The sequence below is a fragment of the Salarias fasciatus genome, chromosome 12 (genome assembly GCF_902148845.1).
Source record: "Salarias fasciatus chromosome 12, fSalaFa1.1, whole genome shotgun sequence".
Taxonomy (NCBI): Eukaryota; Metazoa; Chordata; class Actinopteri; order Blenniiformes; family Blenniidae; genus Salarias; species Salarias fasciatus.
In genome coordinates this window covers 5,612,401-5,631,421 of record NC_043756.1, presented here as the reverse complement: position 1 = coordinate 5,631,421, position 19,021 = coordinate 5,612,401, and the positions used below count along the sequence as shown (strand labels likewise).

Here is a 19,021-nt window from a genome sequence, read left to right as displayed (position 1 = left end):
CTGATCAGTAAATAAGCTTGATGCCCCTGAGCCAATACATCGGGGTGTCAAACATGTACCCCACCGGCCAAAACAAGACTCAAAGAAGTTTTTTCTTTTTTCACCTGACAATGTAAAAATATTATTATTATTATGGTATAGGTAGGAGAAATTAATTAAAGTAACTACTGTCACACAGTTTTATTAAGAGTAGAGGTTGCAAGGAAACACTGGCCCTGTTTCCACCTGGCATTAAAATGTATCATGAGTGATCTGAGCCCAGCGATGAGCCATGTGATGAGGTACAAAACCAAAAAATATGTTTTTGAAAAAAAGTTTAAAGGTGCTGTAGGCAGGATTTTGCTAGTCAATGCTAATTTTTCTTTGTTTTCTTTGGATTAAATGTTAGAGTATCCATTGATAATCCTTTACGAGTGAAGCATAATTGCACTACCGCGAGGGCGCAGCGTTTCCATCTGTCTCTGTTCTGAGCTGAAAAGGAATCTCACAGCTCCAGGTATCTTTGACCAATCAGAGGAGCCCATGAGGCTCTAACCGTGATTGGTCGAGGGGCGTTCGTAGCGCGCTCTTGTGGGAGGGGCTTAACTTGCGTAAGGGCGTGATGTCAGAGAAAACAGGACAGGATTGGCTGTGCTGGGTTTCAAATTGCCATCTTACATGGATCAGATGTGGAATCCTGCCTACAGCACCTTTAAGTTGAATATTGGTGTCATATCCATTCCTGTCATATCCAAATTGTTGATGTTAAAATTCATTGGATAGATACACACCATTCACATTTCAAAAGGCAATTCTCTGGCTTTTGGAGTGATGGGGTGTTTTAATACTTCAAATGTAAGGAATGGATGATGTCCCCGGAAATAAACCTGACAGAGTGAATGTAAGGGATATGAAATGTTACTAAACATTTTCCGAATTACTTTGTCAGGACTATTGATGGACATGAAGTCATAGAGGCCCACAGAGGTGTGAAATTATGATTGAACTGTATTTTCCAACATAAGAGAACTTGTTGATGAAAAAGGGAAAGTTTAACAGGTAGTCTTTGAATGGTAAAATCACATCTTAACAATAGATAGATAACTCCAAATTAGCTGAAAATTTCCCTGGGAATGTGAAACCAGACAGTGTTGCTATTTACAAGGGATTTTAACTAATTCACATTCATGAAATCAAAGTGTATGGTTTGTAAACGTACGTTTTTATATTGCTTAATCATTAGCGGCTGGTGAAAATTCTGAGGTGGGCCACTTCATCATTCTTCAATTTCAGCCAATATTCTGAGTGTTAGCTTAAATAAACATCAGGTGTCGTGACAGAGATACAGTCCTAGAGCCCTGATCATTCAAAGGCAGCTTTTAAATGGAAGTACAGATATCTATTGACATACATCTATAGTGTGTATAATGTTTAGGTGCAATAAGTAGTATTACATCATATAAAGTACCCCGACCCCCCCCCCCGCCCCCCGCTCCCCCGCTCCCCCCCATCCCCACCCCCACCCCCACCCCCAGACAGTGCACGATGCCAGTTTGAGAGACTTTGAGTTCAGAACAACTCATTTTGAAAGAAAAAAACATGATGGATATATTATTCAAAAGGAATGTTTCTTCAAAGACAGGTGAAAAATTTGTATTGTATTGATTTGAATCATTTTTAGAGTAGATTTCTTACTTATTACACATTTAATAATCGATTAAATATGATGGACTTCATTGTGTTTTGAAAAGAATAAAATAATATTGCTTTAAAACTGATACATTGTTGCTAACTCCTCAGTCAGGAATGTTCAAAATGATGTCATTGTCTGCTGCTGATTTGCATGTCTAGATGATGATGTCATTTGAAACTGATACCGTTTACAGTTTTGTTAACTTATGTCTTAATAATAAAATAAATAAGTAATTTAGATCTGGGGAAAAATACATCTATCTATCTATCTATCTATCTATCAATATGAGCTTGTTTAGTTAGTTTGACTTGTAGACAAAATAGCTTATTGTTTACACGAATTATATGTCTCCTGTGATTCATTATGTCCACAATCTGATTCTCTGCGTGAATAGTTTTTGTTGCGCTCAATGCTCACAATTTGACCATTCGTGGAGTGGAAAAAAATATGATGTGCTATTATGTATTTATGTTTCCATCAGGCGCTGCATTACTGTGGAAAATAGCTTAATTTTACCACAAAAAATTATATTTTCCCACCATCATTGCTTGTTTTTGTGATTGTGGGATGTAAATTGCTTTCAGGCTCACTTTGTCACGGGAAAGTTGGGCGGCTATTGGTGTTTCTTACTCCCGTCGACACTCACGTCACCGCCACAATGTCAGAGACGAATCCTCACATCAATGAAAAGGTGACGCGCTCCGCGGCGACGCGTGTTCGCTCCCCTGTCAGCGCGCGCTCCGGCCGCGCCGCCGCGCAGCAATCAGGTGGTGAAATGTAGCTCAACTTAACGCGGGCAGGCTCTGCTGGAGAAATATGAGCGGACGATGGAGAGTCCACCTCTAATGATGCCGATCGACAGCCCGCCGGGACCGACTCGATCCGATCAGCCGCAATGAGCGCCTCCTTCCCAAAATCTGACTCCACGACCTCCTTACTGAAATCATCTTCGAGGAGACCGACACACCTCCCCGAGCAGCCGGCGGAGAGCCGCAGAAGTCAACATCACCATCAGCATCAGCACCAGCACCAGCATCACCACCGTCCCGCCGCACTCCAGAGCAGCGGCAGCAAAGCGGAGGACTCCTTCTGGTCGGCCGACTGCGACGTCAGCGCGCGGAGACCCCTGTGCCACCCGTCCCTGGTCGGCAGCCAGGACGCCGGCAGCAACGCAGCCACTCGGGGCAAGTGCAAGTCACATGCTCCCCACAGCCAAGTTCCCGTCCAGCCGGAGCCCAACGGCGAGGCCGGCCGGGGGGTGAGGGAGCGCTGCAGGACGTCCAAACCCGCCCACCGTCACCACCACCACAGGAAGCACAACCGGGAGGACCGCGCGCCGGCGGCGGGACCGCCCGAGCCCGAGCAGCCCCGCCGCTGCCACGCGCACAGCCGCCAGGTGCCGCGGGTGCCTTCTCTGTCGGACAGCAACGACGACAGGGCCCCCCTCTGCGAGCCCCGGGGCCACAAGGGGGCCAGCGTGCTCAATAACGGCAGCGGCGGCCGGGCTCCGGTCAGCAGTCCGTCCCCGTCCTCCTGCTCCGTGGTGCCGCTGTCCAGCAGGTCCTCCCGCCGCTCCCGGAGGTCCAGCGCCGCCTCTTCTGCATCCGACATTAATTTACGCACCATCCTAAATTCACTCTTTGGGCAGGTAAGGCCCTGAAAGATAGTGTAGCAAATGAAAACAACGAGATAAGCCTGATTGTGTGAGCATGCTTTGCCTTCATTGAAATACATTTCGCTGTAAAGTGCAAAAATATCATTAAAATATCCTGACAAGCTGTGACAGACACCCCAGATTTAATTCACATATGAAACTTTCTTTGGAGAAGCCCCCCCTCTAAGCTTTTCCAGAGGGTGATTTAGGTGTTTGAATGCAGTTTTTATAGCAAAGCCTCTTTTTCTCTTCACCTGAGACAGTTTCCGTGGATCTCCTTCAGCGGAACTTATCTTGTTTGTATTTACATGTGGTTAACTGTGGTTTGTAGTTTCACTGAAGCTCCGTCTACAATCGATACAACCTAATGTGCTTTGTGAAGCTGTCTGCAAACACCGTCCTCCCTGAACAGACTATAGAGGGAAGCATCTTCTACGCACTCATTTCTTATGTAATTTGTATTTACGGCACTACCTCCTACAGACTTTCTCAATCAGGCGGCCCTTTCTTGTTGAAGTGGAGGTGCTGGAACAAGTAAAATGTTCTAGTATCACAGAGGTGCAAATCTCTGATGTGTTAATGTGGATTTGGTCAAAGGCAGAGATGTATTTGTGTATTCATGTTTCTGCATTATTCAGGCTGGAACAGTGCGGCGGCTGTGGTTTGTGTTTGAAGGAAATCATGGTTGATGCTCCTGCTGGAGATGGAGGCTCTATTTTGAGTCACAAATCTATTTATACAAAAGAAACGAGTCCAGCTTAATATGCTGGGATTCTCACAGTGCTGCAGTTCTGTCTAATTTGGGTTCTGTAAAAGCAACAAGCTTTAGTTTTTTATGCAAAAAATCTAAAACAAAAGCTCAGGCTTGGTGTTTAAACAACTGAAAGCTTCCAATATGCAGAAGCCTTTGTTGTTTTTTTCCACAGAAGCCTCAGTTTATTGACTCCATTATCTGTATTTAGTCCGATCACGAACATGGACTTGATTTATTGCTGCCGAAATGGGAAGAGCTGATATAAAGATCAGTATAGATACACAGGGGTCGTCCTTTATGGCTTCCAGAGAAGCATCTCTGAGTGGTTATAGTATGAAAGCCTTGTCTACAAATAACCTGTGAGTCAGTCCGGGAGCATTCTGTAGAAACATTAGTGTGACCTGAAAAAGGGTCTTTGATGAGACAGCGACAGTATGGAGAGGAGTTCAGTGGCGGGGAGAAATGCAACGCACAAACTGAGACACGCAAATGCTGCTTTTGGCATTCAGTCCGACAATGAATAGGAAGTAAAGAGGATTTGTGCAGCCCTGGTTGAAAAGACTGGTTTGACTGGCCAGAACAGATAAACACATGAGATGATAGTGATTAGGGAGCTATGGAGGAGAATTAAAGCCACCATATTTACATTTCTGTTTGGTTAAAACTTATATTTGTTTTATCCTGATGTCGGTATATACATATATTGAGACAAGTAGCATCATAGCAAAAATATAAACCATACAACAGCTGCATTTTGATGGGCTTTTCTTTGGTGCCGTGAGGTTGTTGGAGGTGAGAGTGACCTTGTCTTTGTCTGCTGAGGGCAGAGGATGGTGTGGCGTGGTGATGTGGGGGGTGTGCAGCAGGAAAAACAAACGGCGAGAGCAGGGAAGGCAAGTGCAATGTAATAATTTGAATGCAAGCGCAAGGTTGCAATTTGACAAATTATTCTTGCCCCGGAGCGCCAGAGTGCAGATGAAGAGGACAGCAAAACTGGAAATAGGTCATCACATAATGTTCTTTTAAAGTTGCCAGCTACAGATTTTTAAGATCCAGAAAGAGCAGACACCTCACAAGTGTGCAGCCCTGACGTGAAAGGCTGCTTTTCAAAAGGCTGTGCATTTCTTCAACAGGATTTTTTTTCTGCGGCCAGCTCGACGCTTGTGTCCCATTTCTTTTGTTTATTCTCATGTTTCTTCCTGTGACTGCGTGCTGTTGACAGAAAAACCAACAGTTTAGTTAGCGTGACAGTCGGGTGAAATATTTCTGACGTCCCATTGCCTTTCATAGGCACAATTCTGTTTCCAGCCGTGGTCCACTACTCTTTCTCATGACTTTGTCTCCCTCGCACATGTATATTTTCTCCCTCCCTTCTCTCTCGCTCTTCTCTGACTCTTCACTCTTCCCCTGTCCTTGGCGCTTCTACAAGCCATTTGCGACATACATTTAGTCCAGACAGGGCTGTGCAGGGTGGTGAGCAGTGGTCTTTCAGCTGTAGGGACAGGCGAACACCCGGTCTTCATGGGTCTTGCAGAAACCAGAGTTTGCATTCCTTTCAAAAGCCAAACTGCAAATCTAAGAGATAATAGGACCTCATGGTCCTGTTCAGTCCCCCTTTTTTCCTTTGGAATGGGAAACTGCATGGACTGGCCTCTGAGAACGGTAAGACCATCTTCAGTACGACGTAATGTTACATTTCTCAGTTTGTGGCAAATTTGAAGATAGCCTGGAGTCATGAAACGTAACACTGTTAGATCGTGTCCTCAGAAAAGTTTTATTTCTGTCCTCTCTGCTATCTAGCCATACTTGATGGAAGAGTTTGTTCCATTTGTGAGTTTTGTTGTTTGTCCACTCACTAAAACAATCACAGTCAGTTGTTTTCATGTTTATAGTCATTTTACTTTCAGGATACATTTATTCTTTTAAAACATCACTTTTGGTGTCTGGTTACGCAACAAACCCTGCTACTGCGCAGCCTGTATTTGGCTTTGGAAAGCATGTAGCTAAACTTCTGTGAGATTTATTAGTTTTTGGCTGGTGACACACACTCTTAACAGAACTGAATGTCTTGGGGAAGACAGTGTGTCCTGATGTCCTCAGAGCCTAAAATCGTTTGGTGATCACAACACGTAGCTCGTTCCTTTCAGCTTGCCTTTACTCTGCGTCCGACAGTGTTTACTGTTCCTGTGACAGTGTATAGGCGTGAGGTGCCAGTCCATACAACACCGCACATAAACTGTTATGAACGATGAGTGGAAAGTTGGCAAGATAGTGTTTTATTGATGCATTTACCTTTATGTTGTTTTCGTATTTTGGACATTGTTTCGCTAACATTGACACTTGTGCAACACACACACACACACGCCTTCTGAGCTAGTTTGCTGAGCACTGACAGTGTCTCGGCATTTGATTTACTTTCTTTTCTCAAGAACAAGTTAAGTCTACGTTGGCTTTGTTATGTAATCTCAGCGTTCCCCTCTCAACCTGTTTCTTTATTCCACTCTGCTCTGCCTCTGCTCGCCTCTGGAAAGCTGCTCCAGGATGCTGAGAAGAGACTCAGAGAGGCGCTGTCCTGTGACCAGATTGGCCAGTCAGGGTATCTTGGGCCTTATCAGGACTCCATTGTTTCCATGACACAGAACTGCGTTCTGATGAGCAACATTCTGGGACAAACCTGTGTCCTCCTCAGTACAGGCATGGAAAAGTGCAGGCAGGCTGTACGTAAGTCTGGAAAAACACACTTTTCACCCAATATTTCAGTGAAGCTAAGACTTCTGCCATGTCCACACAACAGCACCACCGTGTCAGGTCGATCTTTAATAAACAACATTATCTTCTTTGTTTTTAATCCATTGTATTGGCAGCTTTGAGTTGGGGGACAAATTTGTGTGAAAATAATTAAATTTTTGTTTATGATGATGATGCTTTGTGATGCACCTTTACTTTGTCCCTGTTGTCGCCTTTTATATATATGACTGGCCTCATTTGCACTGAATGCATAACAGTGATTGGCTATTTTGCTTTCAGAAAAATCCAGTCCAGTCCGTCTTTATTTATAAAGCACTTAAAACAGTCATAGGGACACAAAGTGCTGTACACAGAAATAATTAACACAACAAAACATTAAAGACAAAAAAAATTAAACATTTAAAAATGTTAATAAAAATTAAAAACAAGTGCACAGATACACAAACATGTGTTTTCTCTTGTAGTTTTGAGACAGTTCATACAATTCTTCTGCAACTTGAACGATAAATAAAATATTTTCGTGTCAAGACAGGCAGTGGTGCAGTGGCTAGCTGCTCCTGCCTCACAGTGAGACGTTCCACAGTTTGAGTTTAGGTTGGATCTTTCTGTGTTGAGTTTGCATTTTATCCACAATTCAATAACACGCATTTAAGGCTAATTTATAACGTTAATCTGTGTGAATGTGTTTGTCTCTGTTTGCTCCATGATGGACTGGCTGCAAGCCTTCACTCCTAGTCAGGGATCGGCTCCAGGCCTTCACCTGTGAGTTAGATAAAGGTCTGCCAAGGATGGACAGAATGCCTTAGTTGGAGTGCTACTTTCAACAGTATTGCATTTTTCACTACTTTTGTTGTTTGTTTTGTTTATCATAATATCCAGCTATGTTCCAGGTCAGTTTGATTTATTTAAATATGGTTAAATTTAAGAAAACAGTTTTTCGATCCATATCTGAACATGAAGTCTTTGGTAATTGGGGTAATTATGTTTACCTTACAACAACATGTTTGGAAGTGAGAATAGATTCTCATCTGTACCATCTGCAACAAATGAACGATTCAAGAAAACCCTGATCAGTACGGGTCAAAATCTTCAATACACCCTAATGTTCAATGGTGTAATGGTTAGCACACTCACTTCAAAAGGAGAATATCATCCTTTTGAAACATTAAAGCTCAACTGGTGAAATTGACTATAAGTATGTGAACTGAGAGTATTCACCACCATACATTGTGTAAAGTAAACAGTGGTTGGATGAACTGACAAAAAAAAGGGGTATCAAAGTTGTTCTCTCAACTGAATAAACCTCCCGTCTGTTTTTTGCTGAGGCTGAATGATTTGTGTTTACTACTGACCATGACATTGACTCCAGTTTAACATTGTAAACTCCGAGATGTGGTGTTTTACAGGTCAGACCTGGAACATGTCAGTGATGGCGGATGAGCTGACAGGCTGACAGAGGAGGTGCTGATGGGACTGGCCCCGGACTCGTGTTGGGTCAGCTGACTTTTTGGGCTCAGGTGGCTCCTGTGTGTTCGATGACCGCGGTTCCGGTCAGATCATTCTGCAGGCCTGACGTCAGCACTCAGTGTTGTGTTTAGACTTCTCACTCCTCCTGCTGTTAACCCCTGAGGGCTCTGGGATATGTCTGCCTCTCTGTCTGCCCTTTAAAGGTTTTGCTCATTGTAAGCAAGCACTGAAAAAAATAGAAACAGTCACATTCTTTTGTGAACTCCAGGTTTATGGTTCCCAGTATTGCTTCTGATAGGGATCGTCCAATTTCTGCTGGGAAGTGTTATCATCAGCATGTGAAGTAGCTTCAGCCTGCTGCGTACACCTTTTAGTGTCAGGCATCCTTTAGAGAATGGAAAAGTTTGGAGCTTTAGATTTGGGCATCAGTCGAGTCACAGCGTTGTCAGTGGTATGTCTGCACACAGCTCATTTATGGAAGAATACTGAGGAATCATGAGGGCTGTTTTTTTTGTGGAATAAATAAGATTTTGTGTTGACTCTTGATTTTATGTTATTATTTAACAGGACAGAGAGCTGCGACCAGAAGAAATGGATGGTAAGATTTGTTGTATCATAATGTCCGTTTCTTTCTCAAAGCCAATCAGTCAGATAAAATTCATTTTAAGATGATCACACAACAAAATCAAAGCACATCATAGAATTAACTTTGATTGAAAAGTAAAGAGTACAAATTAAAACACATTTCAAACAGCATGTAAATAAGGCAGAACTCTGCATATAGATTGCTAATAATTGCTATTCCTGTTCTCACAGAGTTGCGGGATGCTTTCAAAGAGTTCGACAAAGACAAAGATGGTTTCATCAGCTGTAAAGATCTGGGAAACTGCATGAGGACCATGGGATACATGCCCACTGAGATGGAGCTGATCGAGTTGAGCCAACAAATAAACATGAACTGTAAGCATATTGACTTGTGATATATGTTAGTTAATTATGTGTTATCTGTATTTGTGCTGAAATTTTGAACTTCTGTGCCGCTGACTTTTCTTTTGCTAAAGTGGGCGGTCATGTGGATTTTGACGATTTTGTGGAGCTGATGGGTCCAAAACTTCTCGCAGAAACAGCAGACATGATTGGAATAAAGGAGTTAAAAGATGCATTTAGAGAAGTAAGTTTAGTGCGGGCCTCTGCTGTATATCTGTTATATAAAGTTTACAGTTTTTTATGTTAATCCTCTGCTTGCTGTCTGCAGTTTGACACAAATGGAGATGGTGCAATAAGCACATCGGAGCTTCGGGATGCAATGAGGAAGCTACTGGGCCAACAAGTATGATTTGGGTCACAGAAAAAAACAAATATAAAAACTATTATTCAGTGATCATCAGTTTGACATGCTTCACTTCATTTCTGTTCTCCTTCACAGGTCGGTCTCAAAGAAGTAGAAGATATCCTAAGAGATGTGGACTTGAACGGTGACGGCCTTGTTGACTTTGAAGGTAAAATGTTTTTACCCACTGTGGGCTGGCGTCGGAAACTATGTGTGCTGCAAAGACTTGTTGGAAAGTGGTTAAACTTTGTCACTCTCTTCTTCTTCTCTTTTAACAGAATTTGTGCGAATGATGTCTCGCTGAAATGGTGAAAAGATCAGTCCTGAATGTGAAGCTGTGTCCTTCTCTTAACCAGACAAAGTACAACTAAGGACACACTAAATTCTTCTGAGCCATCCAAATCTGAACGACACTGGAATTAAATCTCCTTGAATGTTATGGACCGAGTAGTCACCTCACACTTTCACTCAATAAGTGTTCTTCCTGAAAAGTCTCTAGTTCAACTGAGGCAGAAATTGCTGTAGCCTAGCTGATGATTGTCTAATTTATGTTTTATTGCACTTTAATTCCCACTGAAAAAAAAAAAAAAAAAACTTCCCATGTGTACAGATCGCTGGTGTCTTGTCTCATCCTCTTTGTGGTTTAGTGTCTTGCAAGATGTCGCCTTTGATGTACAACAGCGTCACAATGAGACATTGAATGTCTTTAGAAAATACGACTGAGATCAGTGCACTGATGAATATCTCACTCTGTGTTAACGGTACGTGTTATGATAGAAGCTGTAAGTGGAGCAACCGTTGTCTGACATCGGCGCTGCACTGAGGAACCTACGTATGTGGCAATAGCACACCTGTATTGTAGCTGTGTGACTGTCTGTGATATTTCACTGTGCCTGTCCAGTTTGTTACGAGCTTCTCTGTCTGACAGGAAGATCACCGATACTAATGACAACTTAACTCTGAAATGCCTTTCATGTGTGTTATTCGCTCATCTTAGATTCAGGGCAGGGGAGATAAACAGTATATAACGACAGGATGTACAGATTTTTCAAATGTTTGAAGCCAGAGAACCAAAGTGCTCGCTCACACTAACCTGCTGTCTGCAGCAACATGGAGCATCTCCGAACTTCCAGTCATTTAATAGTCACAGGTTTGAATACCCAGAGTCTTTAATGTAGCTTTGGGAACAAGTAATGTCTATTTTTAGAAGAACCCACTTTGCCCTGTCTGAGATGAAATCGTAGGAATGACATGTGTGAACTGTGTTGACAGTGATTGTGATCACGACGTACCTGTACTGTATGTCAGTTCATTCTGATTGTCTTTGTGGGAATGTTTTACACGTCTGTGTCGTCAAAGAGATTTTTATGCATGCCAAAGAGAGACATTTATTAAATTCAGTATGCACATTTGACAAGTTAAAACAAATATTTCGCCAAGTTAACTGTAGAGAAATAAAAAAGGTGTTTACATTTGCGCCTCTTTTTATTGTGGTGATGCTGCCAAGGAAAACAGAGGCGGACAATTGTGGAAAATGGTTTTCTGTTTGCTATTTAGATAAAAATGAAAATATACATTGACTACAGTTTGTTTTGTTGTGAATTTTTTGTCTTCAACGTTTAAGGTGTCATAAGCGTACTAGTATGAGACTGAGCTGTCGCTGCATGTCATAAGGACAACCCTTAAATGATCTATTATTCATACGTACATGTCTTTGGCACGACTGCAGGCTGAGCCTGGTTTACCTGCAGCGACACTGCAGCACTGGCACTGTATCAGACCAACAAATGAGGACTGAAGTACAGGAAACCGTGCTGCATTCCTCTGTAACCTTTGGCCAATTTGTTGCACTCCAACCCTTCCTGGTTGTAAGAGGCTGTCCATTAAGTGGTTAAATAATTTGCTAAACGGTGAAGTAATGATTAACACTCTCACTGCACATCAAGCACATTCTCAGTTATCCCCCATGTTTTCACTGCGAGGGTTTTCAACAAGGACTCTGGTTTCCTCTGACAATGTAAAGACATACTTATTAAGTTATTTCGTGTTTGAACTGACACTCAGGGTGAGTGGAAAGGTGTGATTGTGTAGGCACAGTGTATCCCGACTTCCCTATGCAAAGTCATTTAGTTGAATATTGGTGATGGATGGATGGATGGATGGAGCTGACCTAAACCGACCAGCTGTGACCGAAGCCCGTTTCTGAAAACGGTTCAAGCAATTTAGTATAGAATACATCAAAATAAGAAACAGCCACACTAAAAAAAAAAAAAGCTCAAGGCAAGAAGTTTTCATCCAGAGAGATCAGAAAGATTACAAGAGTGTAGCACGTACACCAACACCCACGACTTGACTGCACTACAGGCTGCCTCCACTCCACTTGTCCTCTGCAGAAACAGAATAGCATTTAACTGCACTATGGAGACAAACAACAAATGTCTGCACTGTGCACTTTAAGCAATTTGTAGAAAATATATAAACTGCATGTATGCATTTGTCTTCCTTGACTGTAAGTGTGTTGCAAATGTTGATAAATCCCCAGCAGCCTGACCTGCTGGAGACAGCTGAACAACACTGAGCAGCTTATTGTCTTCCAAATAGGTGCTACTTCATCTCGTGGAAAGTTAAAAAAATCAATCATGAAACACCTGTCACTCGTGGTGGTATATTGCTGTTGCCGTGGCAACTATCTCCATTCATTCCTCTCAGGTCGACTCTCAAGTGCACCGTGTGCGCGTTGCGTTGGACTCTTGTGATTGGACAGGAGAGGGACTGTACCAAACCAGAGACAGGGGGGCGCTCTTAAAGAGCACGTGCTGCGAGGACGTCTTTATGAGTAAATACTACACATATTTCTATTTCCCAATCCTTCAATTAGCATGTGGGAAGTATTATCATGGAAGTGTTTGTTTTGGTCTTTTGTTGTTTATATTAGAATATTAGTGTGAGTAGGCGTGTTCTTTTTTTTTGACACTTTATATAACAAGCCTCTTTACTGCCAAATAAAATTATCTATTTTTTTAAGGTGTTTCTCAGAGTGGGTGCCTGAACCTCTGGGATTACTTTGGATTACAGATGAAGGTGTCAGGAATTTTTCAGTGTGCAGTCATGGATGATTACAGAACAAATGAATAAGGTCTTGCCTCAAACCTCATAGATAATATTCAAGATTGTTCTGATATTAGTGGTGTGTAGGATGAGGAAAGAAAGGCACTTTGCATAAAAATATACTGAGGCTGCTAAAGAGAGCCACTGATGTACCGTGTAATCGAGAAGGATGGAAATGAATTATTTCTTTAGAGCAGGCATGGATAACTGGTGACCAATTAATACATTTAACATGTAATGGTGAGTATGTGGTAATTTTGAGGAGACTTGATATTGAATCAATTGAATATATGATAAATGACTGCATTGTTGGGTTTATTGTGTATTTATTTATCTTCTGCATGCATGTTGATTAAAGTCACGAATACACAACTAGTGAGCAGAAATTCAAAGCGTGTGAGATATGCACAAACGCTATTGAGTGCTTGATTGGAGGAAATCACACATTTTTGCACTGTTCCTTTAACTGAATGACACGAATCAAAGCACTTCTGTGTGGTCTCCATTTTCTTAACCACGTGCACATTAACTTCCATTGCATTTGAAATCCCCCACATTAAAAATGATGTCCTGATCACGCTGGCTGGATTGGGGATGGGTTTTGTGGGCCGGTCGTTGCCTGACAGGTTTCACTCGGGGCAGGAAAACCCCAAAGTCCCACTTGACGTGGGGGGGAAATAGAGACAGGAGCAGCTTCGTGTCTGCCCATGTGTGTCTGCCGAGAAGGGACAGCTGTGGATCAATAAAACCACCATTAAAAGTCATTCCCACTGCTATTCTCTCAATAATACGCTGTTTGTGTGTAGTTGCAGCAGGATCTGGTTAGCGTGCGTGATATTTAACAGTGACACACGGTTTGAGGAAGCCTGCAGTCGCGCGCTGTGATTGGACGGAGCGTGCGTCAGTCACGAGTGGGAGGCGACGTAAGGCGGCTTGGCCCCGCCCCCTCCACACTGGCTGCTGGAGCTAGCAGCAGCAGCGGGGGAGCGGAGCGAGTGTGGAGGCACACATTGAATGAAAGTCAGTGACCAACACAAACTGCACACTGTCGGCACCCGGTGAGGCCGTGGCAGCTGAAACGCGCTCTCACGTTGGCAAAAGGAGAGGTCGGAGACATCCCAGGAAGAGGAAGGTGAGAGGGATTCGCATTAGCCGGGCTCTCATTCACCAAGAATTTCTGGTTAGACAGGTAGGTTAGCTAGCTAGCCCAGCTAATTGAAACCAACGTTACTCGCCGCGGTTTCTGCCTCAGTTTTGTTATTTCGTTATTTATCACAGAGGCGATGTTCCGTTAAAGTGTCATGGTGACATACGTGCGAATTGTTTTCCGGATCCGTATGTAAATGCCACTGCCGGTAACGTTAGCATTGCGGCTAACTTCAGATATCATGTTTCATGTCATCAGGACGAGCTGACTAGCTCCTGTACGCTAGCCAGCCTTATGTGCTTAATGTTGCATGTGGACGGGCCACTACTATACACTAATGCTAGTCGACACCGACGCCCTGTCTGTGTGTGTGTGTGTGTGTGTGTCTGTGTGTGGCCAGGACCGGGTGGTGAGAGGCAATGCAGCGGGTCACGGCGCCGATCGTCGCCGGGCTGGTCGCCGCGGTGCTGTCGCTGCTGTCCGAGCAGTGCTGGGCGGACGGCGGGGGCCCGAGCCTCGCTGAGCGGGTCATCTGGGCTGTGAATGCCGGGGGGGAGTCGCACGTAGACGTGCACGGTATTCACTTCAAAAAGGACCCTTTAGAAGGGAAGATTGGCAAAGGTGAGTGATCGCTGTGGGCTGCTCGCGGCTCGTGTCTTGTGTGCGTGAGGCTGTGCTTCACCTGCACGCTGCTGCTGCTGCAGCAGCTGGTGGAGAGAGTGACTTTGTGGAGGAGAAAGGTGTCGCTCAGAGTACCAGAAACCTCTGCACACTCCTCGGCTTCCGCAAGTCTCTACAAACTAATGAGGAGTCAGCATAGAGGGCTCGAGCCCCGCCCCTCTCAGCATGGAGAGGAAGCAGTGCCGATAGGACTGCATGGCCTGCACAGAGCCATATGCTCAATGCAAGAAGTGAGATTCCATCACAAAATGAGATATTGTCTGCTAACCTTGTTTTGAGTAATTTTATAAAGAATGCAAGAAATATTGTAAGGGTAGTTCAGAGGTCTTGTACCCGAAAATGCATCCTGAGACTAATATTGACGTGTCCTTTGCAGCATCTGATTATGGGGTGCGACTTCCAATACTTCGATCGAGTCCAGAGGACCAGATCCTGTACCAGACAGAGCGCTACAACGAAGACACCTTTGGATATGATATACCGATCCGTGAGGAGGGCGATTATATACTAGTAATGAAGTATGCAGAAGTTTACTTTGCTCAGTCACAGCAAAAGGTACGACTTTTCTCAATGATTTGAATGTTAAATCATCACTTTAAAGTAAAACACTGCTCCACTTCTAATAGCAAAGGGGGGGGAGGGAAACAAGCAAAGCGTCCTTGTTTGTTTTAGAACTGGACCTGAAGAGAAAGAAAACTGTACAAGTATCAAAGCAAGAAAACATCAACACCACACACCAAAGTGTTTAAACAAGTTACTGTATAATGCATGTTTAGTTGATATTTGTGCAGCCCTGCTTCTAATGTACAGTGTGTGAGCAGTTAATCATTACCGGTTTTGTAAATGTTTTGTCCGATTCCCCCCCCCACCCTCAGGTGTTTGATGTCCGTCTAAACGGCCACGTAGTGGTGAAGGACCTGGATATCTTTGATCGAGTGGGTCACAGTACTGCACATGATGAGATCGTGCCCTTCTCAATTCGACGTGGCAAGCTGAGCGTGCACGGAGAGGTGTCCACTTTCAACGGCAAACTCACCGTTGAGTTTGTGAAGGTGAGATGATTTCATCAGGTAAACAGTCGCGTTCCTATAAATAAGGCCAGTCTTTTCTTTCATCATTTGTGAGGGCTTTTTTTTTTTTTTTTTTTTTTGACTGGTGTTTCACCATTTTATTATTTTCTTTATTTATTCCATGTAATTAAAGGAATCTTTTAATAGCAGTGGGTGCCGATTAGAGCAGGGCGATATGACCCACAATTCATAACTCTGTTTTTTCCCCTCAAAATGTTCCCACAAGTGAAATTCTGGGTCAAAGTCAAACAAACTGCAAGACAGGTGATTTTATCAACCATCAGCTGTACAAAATAAACATGAAAAATGAAGGAAAAAAAGTGGCATGCATTATTAAAAAAAAACAAACAGGATTGACCATCCCAAAACTATCAACTGTCAATTATCACGTTGAAGTCCTCTTTATCAAGTTTGTGAATTTTTTTTCACTACTTTGCGACGAACACCTGCGATAAACCAGATTGATAGAAAAGCTTGTTAAAAGAAAGTGTTTTAGCAAGGCTTGTGACAAATTAATAGTTAAAAATATGAAAACATTTAATTATTGGTTGAAGAACAAATGATGCTGCCTCCTCGTCGAGTGTAGCGGCCAGCTGTCGATACGCTGCTCCTTGCTTATTCGCAAGTTTCAAATTCACACATTTCATATTTGTTTTTTGAACTACTTTAGAAGCAGAAGCCTGAAAAGTAGTTAATGTTAGGACAGAGAAGCCAATTCGACATCCCTGTGGCGCTGACGCTTGCGTGCATCACTTCCTCTTCACAGATGGGAAGCTCCGTCAACATCCAACACAATCACAGTTCGAGTCATCGGCTATAAAACTTGTCAGATCACCTTCAGAACCGTTAGAAAAGCGTCGTACAGTGAACTGGATTTCATTGGAACAATGTCCTCATGACGGCTTTCAGCTTGAAGTGCCTTGTCCGTGTCTATTGACTAATAATGGCTCATTCACAGCACAGTCACATGTTGTTTTGAGTGGTTCCTCACACATATTGATCAGCTGACTGCAGCACTTTAAACATTTTTATCTTTTTACTCTTTAAACTGTTACAAAATCGGTGGTACTGCAGTCAGTTTGTAGTCTAAATTTAAAGGTGACTTACTTCAGACTGCTCACAACTCCGACCTTTTTTTTTTTTTTCTTTGTCGCTCACTAGTCCTTGTTCTAAAAGATAAAAGTGGGACATTGTGTCTTTAAGTAATTCTTTTCAACACAATGACATTTTACTCCTTTTTTTTTTTTTAATCTCACAAGCACCGTGTGTGATACATTCAACCTAAATGTTTTACTGGAAGGATTTCCAAACAGCAGTTTGACAGTGAAACTCCTGAATATCTTGAAACACGAGTGTGACTGTGGAAAACACACGTTCCAGTGTTTTTCTGTTTACATGTGGCTCTGCTGACCTTCACTCATCTGTTGCTTATTCCAGGGTTATTACGACAACCCCAAGGTCTGTGCGCTCTACGTGATGAAGGGGACGTTAGAAGGTGAGTCTTCAGGAGAAATACTTAACTTGAAGAGCTCATATGAGTATTTCGGTCCTTTCTGTGACCAACGCCGGCCATCCAAACTCTTCTCAGATGTACCAAAACTTCAGCCTCACCCCGGCTTGGAGAAACACGAGGAAGAGGAGGAGGAAGAGGAAGACAGCGAAGGAGGCGAGGAAGGTGGGAAGAAAAAAGTCCCGGCGGGTTCCAAGTACAGGGTCCAGTCGGGCCCCCGAACACCAAACCCATATGCAGCAGACAACAGCAGCCTGATGTTCCCCATCCTCGTTGCGTTCGGGGTGTTTATCCCCACCCTGTTCTGCCTCTGCCGGCTGTGAGACAAACCCAGCAGCCGAGGAGACGCCAGGAGGACCATTAAGTGAGAGAGGAGGAGGAGGGAGGGAGGGAGAGAGAGAGAGAGAGGAGGGAGGAAAAGGGGGTCAAGGTGGCAACAGCAGCACAGGGGAGACGACGCCGGAGGAGGACGACAAGTTTTCGGGAAGCCACTGCAGGATGAAGCCAACGCCGCTGCCGAATCGGTCCGGTCACAGGCAGGAGGGAGAAGGAGGGTGTGTGTACCGCGCGCTTCTTTGTGAATGTGTCTCGCATCCACCTCTGCCGACCCTTCTCGGACAATGTTAGTCATTTTCACTCTGACGTCGGCCAGGATTCACACAAGACGCCCGTCTCCAGGGGCTGAAAAGTCACATTTCCGCAGCTTAAAGGGGGATGCTCAGGAGCCAGCGGTCCGGGCCCATTTTCTAAACTACAAGCTTTGTTTTGTACCGGGTGTCGCGAGGAAAGCACACTCTGTTTAACACTCCCGCTCAACGTCTGGTCAGACATGTTCAAATTGGAAAACGGTGCTGCTTAGAATTTGGGGGGGGAAACGAATCGGAATCAAGTTGCCGTTTGAAAGGCATTTATTTTGTGGGATTGAGTTTGAGAGTTTTGTTGATGTGCCATCATCTGCTCGCCATGACCACAACAACCTGGAGGAGGTTGGTCCTGGACCGGCTCTGTTGTTATCGGGCTCATTTGTAGTCAAAGTCAACTTGCGTTCACATAAACGTCACCGTTTTGTGGATGGGGTTTGGCGAGAGTCGACCTGATTGAGGGCTTAAATTACTGTTGAATAGTAGAAAAATTGGATAATCTTTTGAGGAAACATGTTTCTAGAGAATTGATTTTTTTTTTTTTTTTTTTTTTTAATCCATGCATTGAACCTTTAATCAGTTTTTGTTAACAAATGTGACGGGCAAAGTTTCTGCTGTGAAACGTTGAAGCTCCACTGACTGAGAATCCTTGCGTCACCATATTTTATGTAACATTGCCTCTTTTTTTTTTCTCTCTATCCATTCATTGAGTGTGCATGTTTGCCTTTCACCAAAGAATGTCTTTTTTTTTTTCTTGGTGGCCTGTTTAATTTGACCAGTAGCCTGCTAGCCGAGTTGTCTCTTTGTTGACATACACTCTGCTCTTCTCAAACTTCAGATGTTTCATTGCTTTGCAGAGCAGTTTTTCAAAAGGAGGGTGGTGGTTTGAGTTTTTCTTTTCCCCTCGCTTTGCTTATTGTAAACTTTGTGTTTTCTATTTTAGGACTGCTTTTCTGACCTATGAACTCCAGTCCTTTGTCAGTGCTTCGGAAAACAGGAAGCTGCACCTCCGCGATAATCTAAATAATAGAATTAATGACTGGACTCAGTGCAGGTTGATGCACTTCATACATTTCTGTCTGCAGGTTCATCCGCCCTCAGTGAGCATTCGACAAAGCACAACTCAAGTATTTAAAGTAAAGAACGAAATGTTTACCAGATGTTGCACATCGACCTTCACGTTGGAATATTTTCCACTTTTTTTTTTTCTGCCTTTTCGAGTCTGTTGTCTTAAAGCAT

General features: G+C 43.4%; 2 protein-coding genes across 3 annotated transcripts; both read left to right on the top strand.

Annotated features, from left to right (window-relative positions):
- The first annotated feature begins 2,306 nt into the window (after positions 1 to 2,306).
- cabp1a (calcium binding protein 1a) lies at positions 2,307 to 11,101 on the top strand. The gene is made up of 7 exons (XM_030104696.1): positions 2,307 to 3,320; positions 8,863 to 8,893; positions 9,112 to 9,255; positions 9,357 to 9,466; positions 9,551 to 9,625; positions 9,722 to 9,794; positions 9,904 to 11,101. Exons 1-7 carry the CDS (start codon positions 2,568 to 2,570, stop codon positions 9,927 to 9,929), a joined length of 1,212 nt encoding a protein of 403 aa, XP_029960556.1. The 5' UTR covers positions 2,307 to 2,567; the 3' UTR covers positions 9,930 to 11,101.
- A 2,606-nt stretch (positions 11,102 to 13,707) lies between these two features.
- mlec (malectin) lies at positions 13,708 to 17,509 on the top strand. Of its 2 annotated transcripts, none has more exons than XM_030104697.1 (6): positions 13,708 to 13,865; positions 14,281 to 14,501; positions 14,938 to 15,116; positions 15,437 to 15,613; positions 17,069 to 17,126; positions 17,220 to 17,509. In XM_030104697.1, the coding sequence occupies exons 2-6, from the start codon at positions 14,300 to 14,302 to the stop codon at positions 17,462 to 17,464; spliced, it is 861 nt and encodes a 286-aa protein (XP_029960557.1). In that variant the 5' UTR covers positions 13,708 to 13,865; positions 14,281 to 14,299; the 3' UTR covers positions 17,465 to 17,509. The 2 variants fall into 2 exon arrangements, with proteins under 2 accessions (XP_029960557.1, XP_029960558.1); XM_030104698.1 differs by having other exon boundaries at positions 13,708 to 13,922.
- The last annotated feature ends 1,512 nt before the right edge of the window (positions 17,510 to 19,021 follow it).